At 34.6% G+C, this 12,944-nt stretch overlaps 1 protein-coding gene and 1 pseudogene across 1 annotated transcript in view; both read right to left on the bottom strand.

Moving 5' to 3' along the window:
- Nucleotides 1-5,949, bottom strand: part of LOC107568952 (myosin 1D) — an 81,767-nt gene extending 75,818 nt beyond the window's left edge. The window contains exon 1 of the mRNA XM_016254952.1: nt 5,470-5,949. Within this exon, the coding sequence (XP_016110438.1) occupies nt 5,470-5,564 (95 nt within the window). The 5' untranslated portion in view covers nt 5,565-5,949. The remainder of the gene's footprint in view (nt 1-5,469) is intronic.
- A 2,268-nt stretch (nt 5,950-8,217) lies between these two features.
- LOC107568946 (uncharacterized) lies at nt 8,218-10,624 on the bottom strand (annotated as a pseudogene).
- Between the last annotated feature and the right edge of the window lie 2,320 nt (nt 10,625-12,944).

Below are 12,944 nucleotides of genomic sequence, written 5' to 3'. Positions count from 1 at the left end.
ACATTCCCAATCATAGTTATTAATGTTGTGCACTGCTGTTTGGGCTGCGTGTGCTGAGCTAAAGATGATCACTGGTAAACTGAAGCGCTCTTTTAACTTTACCAAACGCATTCTATATGAGATACATCAGATATACATCAAATAAACACAATATTACAATGTACAATTGCACAAAAGGCTGCAAACGAACAGCGCGCATCTGAAGTGTCTCTGAAGGAAATAATGCATTATTTATCGGCTTTAAGATATCGGCCAAATTTTCTTATCAGGCCGATACCGATAACAGAAAAAATGAGCCGATATGGGCCGATACCGATATGGTGGCCGATATATCGTGCATCCCTAAACACAGCACGTCAAATTTTAAGCAATCATCTGCACTAGATGTGTAATTTTTCTTAGAAAATGGGAAGAAATAGACCCCTGTGACAATAAACCTGAAAAACTGCAAGACTAGCAAGATATATTACAACTGTGGTTCTCATCTCAACTTTGTTTCAAGATGCAGATTTTATATTTTACATCTAGTAACAAAAAGTTGACAAAAGTTAACAATAAAGTCCTTAAAATTAAATATTAACTCCATAACATGTAAAATTATTAAGATGTTGGTTTACCAAAATGTGTATTGTTTTAAGTGGGACCATATGAAGAAACAAATACCGGAATAATGTCATTTTACCAAGTGAGAAAAAACCATTGTGGTTTTCACAAAAATATTAAGCAGCACAATTGTTTTCAACATTGATAATAATAAGAATTTTAACTTGATCAACAAATTAGAATGATTTCTAAAGGATCGTGTGACCCTGAAGACTGGAGTAATGACTGCTGAAAACAGGAATAAATTACATTTCAGAGATCACAGAAAAGTTATTTTAAATTGTAATAATTAATAATTTCACAATATAACTTGTATTATATACTGTATTATTTAAAACATGGGTGTGTTCCCTTTTCTGTCAAAGGTATAGCCTAAGCCTAATATATTCTGCCTTTTGAAAATATGCATGATTATATGGTTAGCTGCTTTTTATTATTTGTATTCAGAATTGTTTTTCCCTGCTGTCTGTGACATGCATGACACATAAGTTGAGAGAAAAAACCATTGTGGTTTTCACAAAAATATTAAGCAGCACAATTGTTTTCAACATTGATAATAATAAGAATTTTAACTTGATCAACAAATTAGAATGATTTCTAAAGGATCGTGTGACCCTGAAGACTGGAGTAATGACTGCTGAAAACAGGAATAAATTACATTTCAGAGATCACAGAAAAGTTATTTTAAATTGTAATAATTAATAATTTCACAATATAACTTGTATTATATACTGTATTATTTAAAACATGGGTGTGTTCTCTTTTCTGTCAAAGGTATAGCCTAAGCCTAATATATTCTGCCTTTTGAAATATGCATGATTATATGGTTAGCTGCTTTTTATTATTTGTATTCAGAATTGTTTTTCCCTGCTGTCTGTGACATGCATGACACATAAGTTGAGAACCACTGCAAGATACAATAATTAATAAACATTCAATCAATTGGTCCTTTTTTCCGTTTCTCACTTTTAGAACGACCAAAACACAAAGACTTTGGAACAATCAATCAAGCCCCTTACACTAGCGGCTAGTGCCTTAAAGAACTGTGAGGGTCAAAGTTTACATCTTTAGTACAGGAAAATGTCAATAGGAAGAGCAGTGAGGCCTCATAAGTTGCCAATAGTCTTTTCCTGAGCCCATTCTTCCCGTCACTTCTAGCCACTCAGTGTAACTACAAAAGAGTCAAAGGTTAAACTCATCATCTAAGTAAAGGGAAAATGTCAAGACTATCAAGTAAAGATTCATCTATTAAATGCAGTACATAAAGTATACAGTACCACAAGTTCAAACTATGAAAATTACTAGTTTGCTGAAGACATTTTTAGACTTGAATTTTGTCTGAATAACACATGAAAGCTGGAAGGCTCTGCCACGGCATACTGATTATCAACTATTTCATCTGCAGTATCAGAGCCAGTGTCTGGAAGAATTTGGAACATGGTCTCAGGCAGCACTTGTAATTGTTTTTGGAAAAGTGCAGAGGATTGGCAAAAACCTCCCCAAGATCCTCTAGGGGCAGACCAAACAACACTGCCATATAAAGTCAAGCCCTCAGCGCACATCAAATTAAGCTGTTATTTCAGAGTGCCCACACAAACTCTAGTTAAAAAAAATGACGTTGTGTAAACAGTCATGGGCAGAGTTCAAATCATGTTACAATGTACAGTATGTGTCAGCAGTCCTGACACTTGTTTAACTTTGACACCTCACTGTAAAGAGCTTAAACCATAAAACCCAACTAAACAGATTGGAAAAATTTGCTTTAAATCTCTTGGTTAAACAGTCTGTCTTTCATAGAAGGGCTGCATTTCAATTTTGTTATATTTAGGAGCTTCTTTGGCAGAGCAAACCCTGGCTGACTATAAATACAGCTTATTTCACTGAATAAAATGTATCTACATTATCCAAATGAGCTTTGCTTTAACATCACATACTGTATGTTCTTCCTGAATTCAAAGCAAATGGCCTTCAAAAGGAATCACATAAAAAGTGATTTCCAGTTCAACAGCACTCTTCTTTATCACTCCAGAGGGCACAGGATGTGATTTGGCATCACATAGCTGCTGCTCTTCCAGCTGAAGCCCCAGACACAGATGTGGAGACTGAAGAAGCAGGAAGCTGGCCGGGTCACACCCTCTGCAAATAACAAACTGCACATGCCATCTCCCAGCCAGGGAGAAAATCAGGCCATGGCTGAGAGGTGGGAAAAAACAGACACCTTGTGCTTTTTGAGTCACTGGAACCAGTAAGCATCTCCTGTTGCTAATTAATGGCCAAGTTGTTTATCTGCATCCACATGGTGTTTGAAATATTCACTTTTCAATCGAATATCTCGTAATCGAAAAGATGCCGCTTAAACTGAGACGAATACAGCGATCTGTCACGCTACATTAAAGAGCGTGAAAAACACATTATTGCAAAGAATATTGTTTGTATTTGCTATAAAACTGCCCGAATTTAAAAGCTGAGACTTTGTTTTATATCAAAAGTACCAAAAGCACAAAGCTCATTGTTATTATTGAGTGGCTGGCGCACTACAAATAATGAATGCATTCAAAGACTTGAAATATTATTTCCAAGCATACTGTCCCTGCGAGTATATGACACATCCCACATATATAATCCCACACCCACATATATTCAAATCAGTTGCCAGGCCACCGGAATTTTTCCCAGTGCTCCCAATCCAGACCATTTGCATGCTCAATATAGGCTATACTCTCAAAATATTATAACATTAATCTCGTAATTGCTACAACTTAATTCTCGTAATTTTGACTTTATTCTCAAAATATTTCAACTTTATTCTCATATTATAACTTTATTCTTGTAGTTTTGATTTTTTTCCTCAAAATATTACAACTTTAATCTCATAATCTTAGATTTATTTTTTAACGTGGCACTAAACTGCTGTCGTACAACATAAATTATAGGAATAAATGATATTTTTAAATATATTATAGAAAATTAATTTAAACAGTAATCATATTTTTCAATATGACTATTTTTACTGTATTGTTACTGTAGCATAAGACTTAAAAAACATGAAATAATCTTACTGACCTAAACCTTTGAACAGTAAGGTTTAGGTCAGTAAGATTATTTCATGTTTTTTAAGTTTCATTATATTTATTTATTAAATAATTTATGGTTTTAAAAAGGAGCTCAACTTTATGACTGACTACAATTTCAATGGTATGTACACATTTGAAATTATTATTATTTATAGCTTATTATGTGATCCAAAAACATATCCTTCAATTAACTGGAAAACACTAACTGTAATATCACCAGAACTATAAGGTAATTTAGTGTCCTTGTGAGACAACAACATATAGGTCATATGTTAAGCTAATCACTAGTTAAGTGACATTACAGAGAAGCGATTTTATGACATTGCTATTTGAACCATTAACAAAAAGTGCTGAATTCTCAAACTACATTCACCTTTACCTTATAAGAGCCAGCAAGTCATTTATTGACACTGTGCTGATGAGGAAATGTGATCCACATCAACAAAAACATAAAACACAATAGCAGGATATCCACTGCAAACTTGTTAGAACAATAAGGCCGATCAGAGGGGGATGTTGCCATGGCCAACACACCTCTGAGGCTGTCATACAGCAATCTGGCTCAGCAGGTGCAGCCAGTTGTATGAAGCTACAGACTTAAAAAACATGAAATAATCTTACTGACCTAAACCTTTGAACAGTAAGGTTTAGGTCAGTAAGATTATTTCATGTTTTTTAAGTTTCATTATATTTATTTATTAAATAATTTATGGTTTTAAAAAGGAGCTCAACTTTATGACTGACTACAATTTCAATGGTATGTACACATTTGAAATTATTATTATTTATAGCTTATTATGTGATCCAAAAACATATCCTTCAATTAACTGGAAAACACTAACTGTAATATCACCAGAACTATAAGGTAATTTAGTGTCCTTGTGAGACAACAACATATAGGTCATATGTTAAGCTAATCACTAGTTAAGTGACATTACAGAGAAGCGATTTTATGACATTGCTATTTGAACCATTAACAAAAAGTGCTGAATTCTCAAACTACATTCACCTTTACCTTATAAGAGCCAGCAAGTCATTTATTGACACTGTGCTGATGAGGAAATGTGATCCACATCAACAAAAACATAAAACACAATAGCAGGATATCCACTGCAAACTTGTTAGAACAATAAGGCCGATCAGAGGGGGATGTTGCCATGGCCAACACACCTCTGAGGCTGTCATACAGCACTCTGGCTCAGCAGGTGCAGCCAGTTGTATGAAGCTACAACAGACACAGCAAATACAACAATGCCAGTAATTACTTTAATGTTGACATTAAATGTGTAATTCATTGTTCCCTTGACCTGAAAAACTTAAGGCTAGTTTACTCCAGATGTATTATGTAGCCTACTCTCTAAAATATGAGTCAATAACTATATGATTCACTCTTCAAGATGTTTTGCGAGATGTTTTGAATTACACCTTCATCTGACCACAGTAGATCCTAGCTAATGCATTATGCAATGAGGATGATTCAGATTTGTAGTTACTAGCTCACAGTACGAGTACAGTTCAGAAATATAATCACAATGTAACTGTGTAGGCCTAACACTAACCTGCATCACATATTGATATGACTGTGGGTGTGGGTGAGTGTGTGTGTGTGTGTGTGTGTGTGGTTTAGACAGAAGTGAAGAAGAGAAGTGAATAGAGTTCATTTTTGTTTTAAATAATTGAGATTCGACTTCAAAATCCAAAGCAAAAATACAGAATACAGGTACCACTATGATACCTGTCCCGTACAAAAGCAAGTGGCAACTGGGACCCCAGTATAAGTGAATTATCTTACCTGAGTTTGAGGTTGGCCATAAACTCTTCCAAAGACACATTGTCCAGAAGAACAAAGTCCGCCTTTCCGAACTCCAGACTTTCGTGCTCTGCCATATTAACGCGTTAGTAATACAGAAATGCCAAAATGTAAAGCTAACTATTGACTATCCCACGAATGCACAAATCAATTCGACAATACCAAAACGGAGGTATAACATATCTCCATGAATTTGTTTACATTCGCCTAGCGCACTACCCGTCGGCTTCTTTTCATGTTATTAGTAAAGGAATATTTAAACAAGCATTGTTTGTTAACTATAAGCTGTTGTCGTCTTCCCAAAGGCTGAAATTCCTAAAGCTACACGCTCCTCGGTCGCCTGAAAACTTCACACAACTTTTCGAGCCTCCCGGTGTTTAAAAGTGATAGTCCGCTACATCGAGCGTCCCACCTCTCATCCCTTTTTCCACGAGCTTCTCCCGTCTCGCCTAAACACACTGTGGCTTCTGTATCCTGCCCGTCTCGCCGAAGCCCCTCCCCTGCGAGGCGCGAGCTAAACCGTTCGCGCTTAGCCTACCTCTAAACATCAATTGATAAAGTTACAAAGGTAGTTTCGAGTCGGCAGTATTCACATCTGTTACTTAAACCTATCAACTTTTTTGTGTTACTAGTAGCATACTTATTTTTATTAGGCCTACGTAATCCAAAATTTGCAACAATCAAATTCAAACTAGTCAGAAGTTAAAATTGCGCTGAAACTCAAAGAATTACATTTAGAATTAATATAGAATTCAATAGCAAAAATGTGCGTTTCTTAGCAGTAGGAAATAGCATGTCACTATTTGGACAGCGACTACTAGAAAGGAGTGAATTCCACTTTAGGAATAAGTACTAGTAGCTTATCTCGTAACTTTACAAGTGAAATTGAATTGTTTTTGTAACATACAATACATACTTAGTTTAAAAAAGGAGTAAATTTTAAAATCATTTGCCAAAGTTAACATTATAATTATCAGTAATTTTAAGGGGATGGTCACATTTTAATTGTGCAAAGTTAGCATTCCTTTTATACTACTATTAGTCAACATCAGTGAGTTTCTTAATATCACTGGAATGTCCGTCTGTCCTCTGGCTATATAAGGAAATGGATAAAATACCATTTGAGTGAGTCTCAGGGTTGTTCAGCATTTTACTTAATTACAACAAATCTGACAACAGAACTAACCAAAACCACATTTACAGGTGCTCACATGTAAGCACAATAATGGTTTAAATTAGCGTTAATGAAACACATTTACTTTTTTAAATGATTTTGGCCTGGCATGTGCTGTCAACATGTCTGTAGTGACCTCAAGACACAAGGTGTTTAAGTTTAATGAGGACTGAAGATGGCTTCAGGTTGCTCTGTGCAGCTATCAGTGGCCAAGTGACAGCCTCCCTGATTAAATACAATAGGATGACTCTGCTGCCCCCACCTGTGTCTCTAGGAGACTGGGACAGTACTATTCCTGAAAGTTACATACTAGTTTATTATAGTAGTCATCTACTACAATAACAATAATTATAGTGTAAAAGAAAAAAACGTTTGTTTAAAAAATAATTTACACACAATATTTTAAAAAATAAAAATGTTTATATTTAAATATAATTAAATAATTAAACTGTGTATTATTTAGTATTATATATTATTGCTATCATTAATATATCATATTTTAATTATATTTAAACAAAATATTTTTTATAAAAAGAAATATTAAAAAAATGTAATAAAATCAATATTTTTTGATAATATTACTTACAAAATATAACATGTAAGTTGAAATATAATTAAAAATATTACATACATACAAGACAAACTATTTTATGGCAATGTTTAATAGAAAAAAGCAAATGTTAAGAGTATTTTCATTTGAAATATATATTTCAGCAAGGGATTTTTAACAAATGTTGTTTTATTTTACAGTATTATTATTGTTATTGTAGTAATTATAAGTATTATGTGTATATATATATATATATATATATATATACAGTGGGGAAAAAACGTATTCATAGTTGAGGTATACCTATGATGAAAATTACAGGCCTCTCTCATATTTTTAAGTGGGAGAACTTGCACAATTGGTGGCTGACTAAATACTTTTTTGCCCCACTGTATATATATATATATAATGACAAAAAAGTTGTTGTTTAGTCGCAAACCTGACCTCCATACGTCATTCCCCCGGAACTGCTAACAGTGAGCGCAAGCCACATTAAAGTGATTATTACGTTTTGAATATGGATATTTTTCTTACGCATCGATTCGCTACAGAAGGCCATTGTTCACGCCCCGGAGCCGTGTGAGACACTTTTTTTAATTGGATGGGCGCATTTTATTTAACTTCTTTTGGACTGAAGCAATGCAACGCCCGCTGAGTGGCATGAAACAGCTTGAAAGATCAAAGACCATTTTTAATATAACTCCGACTGGATTCGTCTGAAAGAAGAAAGTCATATACACCTAGAATGACTTGAGGGTGAGTAATTTATGGGCTAATTTTCATTTTTGGATGAACTAACCCTTTAAGGGTATTTGCATTTGAAATAAATCTCTCAGCAAGACACATGTTTAAAAATAGTTACAGCAATGAATAAACAGATCTAGCAGAACATGTTTTACCATTGTATATATTACATAAGTCAATCCGACTAGTTGGTACTATTAAATTGACCTCTAATTAAACTATAAATGTTCTGAATTTTGTCTCAGATGACTTTAACATTGCCTTAGATTTTTCTCAACATAAGCAATGAACCACCAAAAACGATGGTGTTGGATGCATTACTGGCCCAAGAGCGGCCACGGTTATGGGTCAAATAAACCGTAGCACCCTTGCGCAGAGTCGTCATGTATGTAGAGAGATTCCCAACCGAGTTGGAGCCCTGAACATTGCTATGAGACACAGCCACCCAGTAATTATTTACAACCAGCCATAGATTAGTTGTCCCACTCCCCCCAGTCTGTGTGGAGAAGAAGAACTGATAGACGCCAGAAACTGGAGCTCTAAATATCCCAGTCCGAGTGTTGAAAGCCCCGCCTTGATTCACATACACTTTCCTGTACATAATCCTGTTCACTTTTCCTGAGATGCTGGCCGGGTAGGTGACAAAAAAATGGACGTTTACTTTCACTTCAAATCACAAGGAAAGAAAATGCTGCATTATTTCCTTAAAAGGAAGATAATTGTAATAATAAGAACTAAATTTCACAGTGTTTAGTAATTTAAATACTGTTAAAGAGAAATTACTCACTTCTCATTTTGTTTTTTTTACACATCCTGGTGATTTTGTCTCTGCTGATGCAAGACTCAGTTTTTCTGCACTTTCCACAGACAATTGTGTTAGTATCTGAAAGGATGGTGTACAAGAGTCAATAGCTTATATATAAATACCTAACATTTCTCTGAAAATCCACGTGCATCATATCTTACCTGCACAATATGCCAGATGGCAAGCTACCAGTTTGACAAACTTGTAAACGTAGTAGTTTCCCCTACATGCTTTCACTTGAATGGGAGGAGATTTGAACAAGCAGCAGTTGTTTTTCCAGTTTCCACACACCTTGCGGGTGACAACCCCGTCCCGTTTCCGGGGATGACCGCCGACGAGCCACAGTGGAGCATGCGTGCCACACATTTCTTTCCTCACACACCTCTCAGGCATCTGAATGGGTTTCCCACATGTACAAGAGACGGTACCAGCCCTTCCACTGGACACGACGGTCACAAGCAACATTCTTGGTGGTGTAGTTTGTGGCTCTCCAGGCTTGGTCCAACGCTGTATAGTGATTGCAGGGGTCAGAGGCCTCGTGACTGTCATCCTCACCAGAGCCTTCATCTCCATCTCCATCCTGGGTGAGGGTATACAGCAAATGGTTGCTGCCTATTAAAGACAGACATAAATTTTCTTCTCTTTTTGAAGAAAAAAAAACTGGATGGTATGGACTGGATAGTATTAATGAAGTAAGTGTGTCCAAACTCTTCAAAATAATTCATTAAAACACTTATATTTTCAATCTATTGAATTTTTTTTTCTAATTACTTAATGGCACTCATTAATTTTTCTATTTATCCATTAATAGCAATTAATTTTAATCATTTTAAACTTAATTATAAAATGTAATAATAATAATTATAATAATTAAAAAAAAAAATTTCTTATTATAATTAAATAAATATGTAAACAAACTTAAAGCATACAGGGACTTTCTTTCTTTCTTTCTTTCTTTCTTTCTTTCTTTCTTTTTAACTTACCTGTTTGTAGTGATGTCAAATTCATCTCCACATCTGTAGCAATAGGCTTTTGTGAACAGTATGGTAATGCCTACAACAAAACAATCATATTAGTTTCTGAAGAAAATCGTTTGTCTCACAGTAGGATAAATTTAGATAGATTGGGCCATATTTTGACATTGAAATTTATATTATGGAACAATTAACCTGCATATATTATTCATTACATATTTATTTTTTTTACAACTTTTGCTTGAAACTTTTTTTTATGTCCAATACAATTTAGCAGATTAAAATAATTAAATTTCTTTCTCTTTCTCTTTCTTTCTTTCTTTCTTTCCTACTTTCTTTTTCCTTCTTTCATTCTTTCTTTTTCAACCAGCAAAAAATCTTGAATTATCGGCTTTAATCTTACCTGGCTGAAGGCTTCTTGCTTTTGTTTCATTACTGCTTGTTCATATTTCAAGCTTTCCATCTCCTAAATAAATACAGAGAAAAAAAATGTTCATACCGCTCTCCCATTAGAAACTGAAATGCTTAGGACACCAAAGCATTTTAAATTCACCACTACCTTATACACAACAGCAAGTTGCTCCTGCAAAGGCTGGTCAACCATATTGCAAGCTCTGAATGTATACTGGAAGACATAAAATATTGTGAAATATTGTGATAAAATATTGTGAAATAACGTTTTCTGCTACATTACACAGTTACTGTTCTGCTACATTACACAGTTACTGTACAACGGCAATTATAATATAAGAATATTGTAAAATGTTGGTCTTATTTGTTTATAACATTATTATATTAACCAAATCAATGCTTACTGAAATTTCTCTGTTCGCAGTGTCAGCTGCACAGATAACCAGCATGGCAAACATTTGAACACATAAGGAAAGCATCTAAAAGTGAGAGTAAAAAACTGCATTAGACTTTGTATTGTTTATCTATATACATTAAAAAATACATTTAATAATTTTTAAAATAATAAGATTTTCAGATAGGTTAATGTAAGTGATTTGATTTTTTTTTTTTGATTTTTTTAGAAATTATAAACATTTGAAGCTTACCTTTTCACAAAGAGCAGATCTCTTTGCGTTATGCAAGTCAACTATATAGAATAAGGTTTATATACTGCACCATATAATGGGTGGACACTACTGCTATGCAAAAGGAAGTTGCTGGTTTGACTTTCACACCAATATTCTCTTACATGAGGCTCTTCACGAATAAGGTGCTAACATGCACATGAAAAATGGCCACAGGCAGCTCATGAGGTCAGCAAAAGAATTTGTGCACAAATGTATTTGCATATGTGTAGGCAAAATATTGAAATAAGTTGCATGAGTCAAACTTGTAGAATGCCAATGTAGAACAACAACAACAACAAATGCATTAAAATATTTAAAAGGGATCAAGGTCAAGGCTAGGTAAGTATTTTACACTAAACTGTGTTTTCTTTGTTTGAACTTTTGGAAAAGTTAATTAGCTTTTTATGATTGACCATGTTTTATTCATGAATTACCAAGTCAGCCATTACTTACACTCACATTGCAATTTAACAAGTTGTTTGACAGTTAGAATTATGCCATTGCAAGTATCATTCAGAAACCACATGTTAAGTCAATGGTTAGAGCAAAAAAAACTATTCTTGCATTATCAGCAGAATAGTGACAATGACTAAAAAGTACTCCTTTTTGTGCAAACACGTGCATTGTGCCTTTTGTTTAACATATTATCTTAAATAACACTTTAAATATGTCCTGCTTTGCTGTCTAATGTGTTAGCACAAATGCATATTAGAGTCCTATGAGATCACTTTCACATTTAAAAAGCAACGAAAAACTGTTTTCAAAATTACCAGCTGGGAGAAATACGCCCATTGAGGAAGATTTAAAGAGTAATGATAAAGCATAAATGATAGTAAGTAGGAAATAATTTCATGGAAAATATGCACAGTGAGTGAAAGATGCGATTGCTTTGACTAGTGCAAATGACTGCCAGTGTCTGGGGAAAGGATATCTTGAAATAATAATAAGTATTTGCAACACCAAAAGTCACCACTAGGTGGTAACCTCTAACCTATTTCAAAACATTGGGGATTTACAATTTTACTGCACAGGAAATTGTAAATTACAAACATGGCAGAGATAACCAGGTAACATAACTATCCACTTTATTTAAAAATATAATGGTGAATTTATCTAATTGTTGAATGATCACAAACCAATGATGAATCATTTATTAGTCTAGTCCTCATTATTGTCTTGCTGAGAATTTATTTTATGGGAGTAATGAGTTTCATTGATGGCTCATTAAGAAAAATAGATATAAAGATGTCACTAAAGCGGTTCTCTAAGGTACAAAAGCTAAAAGGTACATCTTTCTATCTTTTTTTTTACCCCTAAATGGTACATAATAGCACCTTAAAGGTAGATATTAGTAACTTAGTGCCTAAAGTTTACATAATAATACTTTTAGAAAGGATACCACCCTAGTGACCCTTTGTACCTTTTATTGTGAGTGTGTAGAGTTCTTTTAAATAAACTGAATCCACTCTTATCTCATCTGGGCATATTAATGGAATAGAGTTACCAGAACATTGTGCTTTCGTTCTCATTCCTTAACTGTAAAAACCATGCCACTCATTGTTTGGTAATGTGTCAGTAACCTCAACTCTCACTGTCAACAGAGCAATGAGCAGTCGATTGTGTGATTAGATAAGACCAGTCCAGTCAGTACAATAGTCCACCCAGGAAAACTATGTTCATGTTTTGATGTGAAGCACAGGCCTCAGCCTTTTTACATAAGCAGGAGACATCAGTAAACAGCCCTGGGGAATGACAGGCATGCCAGTATGAGAACAGCCGCCTGGAAAAAACAATTACAGCTGTTGTGGACTGTGATATATGTTTGCATACACCCAATGACCCCTCCATCTCCACTCACCCACAGACGAAAATGTGTACTCCATCGTTTATGGCCTGCTTTGAGGGCTGTTCTTTTCCTATCAAGGTTCCTGGAATTGCATATGGTTGCTCATTGCTGTTCTCGCACATCTCTGTAGATTGTAGCACATGAGGGTTCAGTCATTAACAGCTGCGTAACAGGGCACTCTATGGAGGGAAGCCTTGTTGAGATTTGTGTGTGTGTGTGTGTGTTTCTTTTAATGCTTAGATACTTAGATATATATATATATATAGGTAATTAAAGCTGTGGGCA

The sequence above is a fragment of the Sinocyclocheilus grahami genome, unplaced genomic scaffold (assembly GCF_001515645.1).
Source record: "Sinocyclocheilus grahami isolate Dianchi unplaced genomic scaffold, SAMN03320097.WGS_v1.1 scaffold1295.1, whole genome shotgun sequence".
Taxonomy (NCBI): Eukaryota; Metazoa; Chordata; class Actinopteri; order Cypriniformes; family Cyprinidae; genus Sinocyclocheilus; species Sinocyclocheilus grahami.
This window is presented reverse-complemented; position numbering and strand designations above follow the sequence as displayed.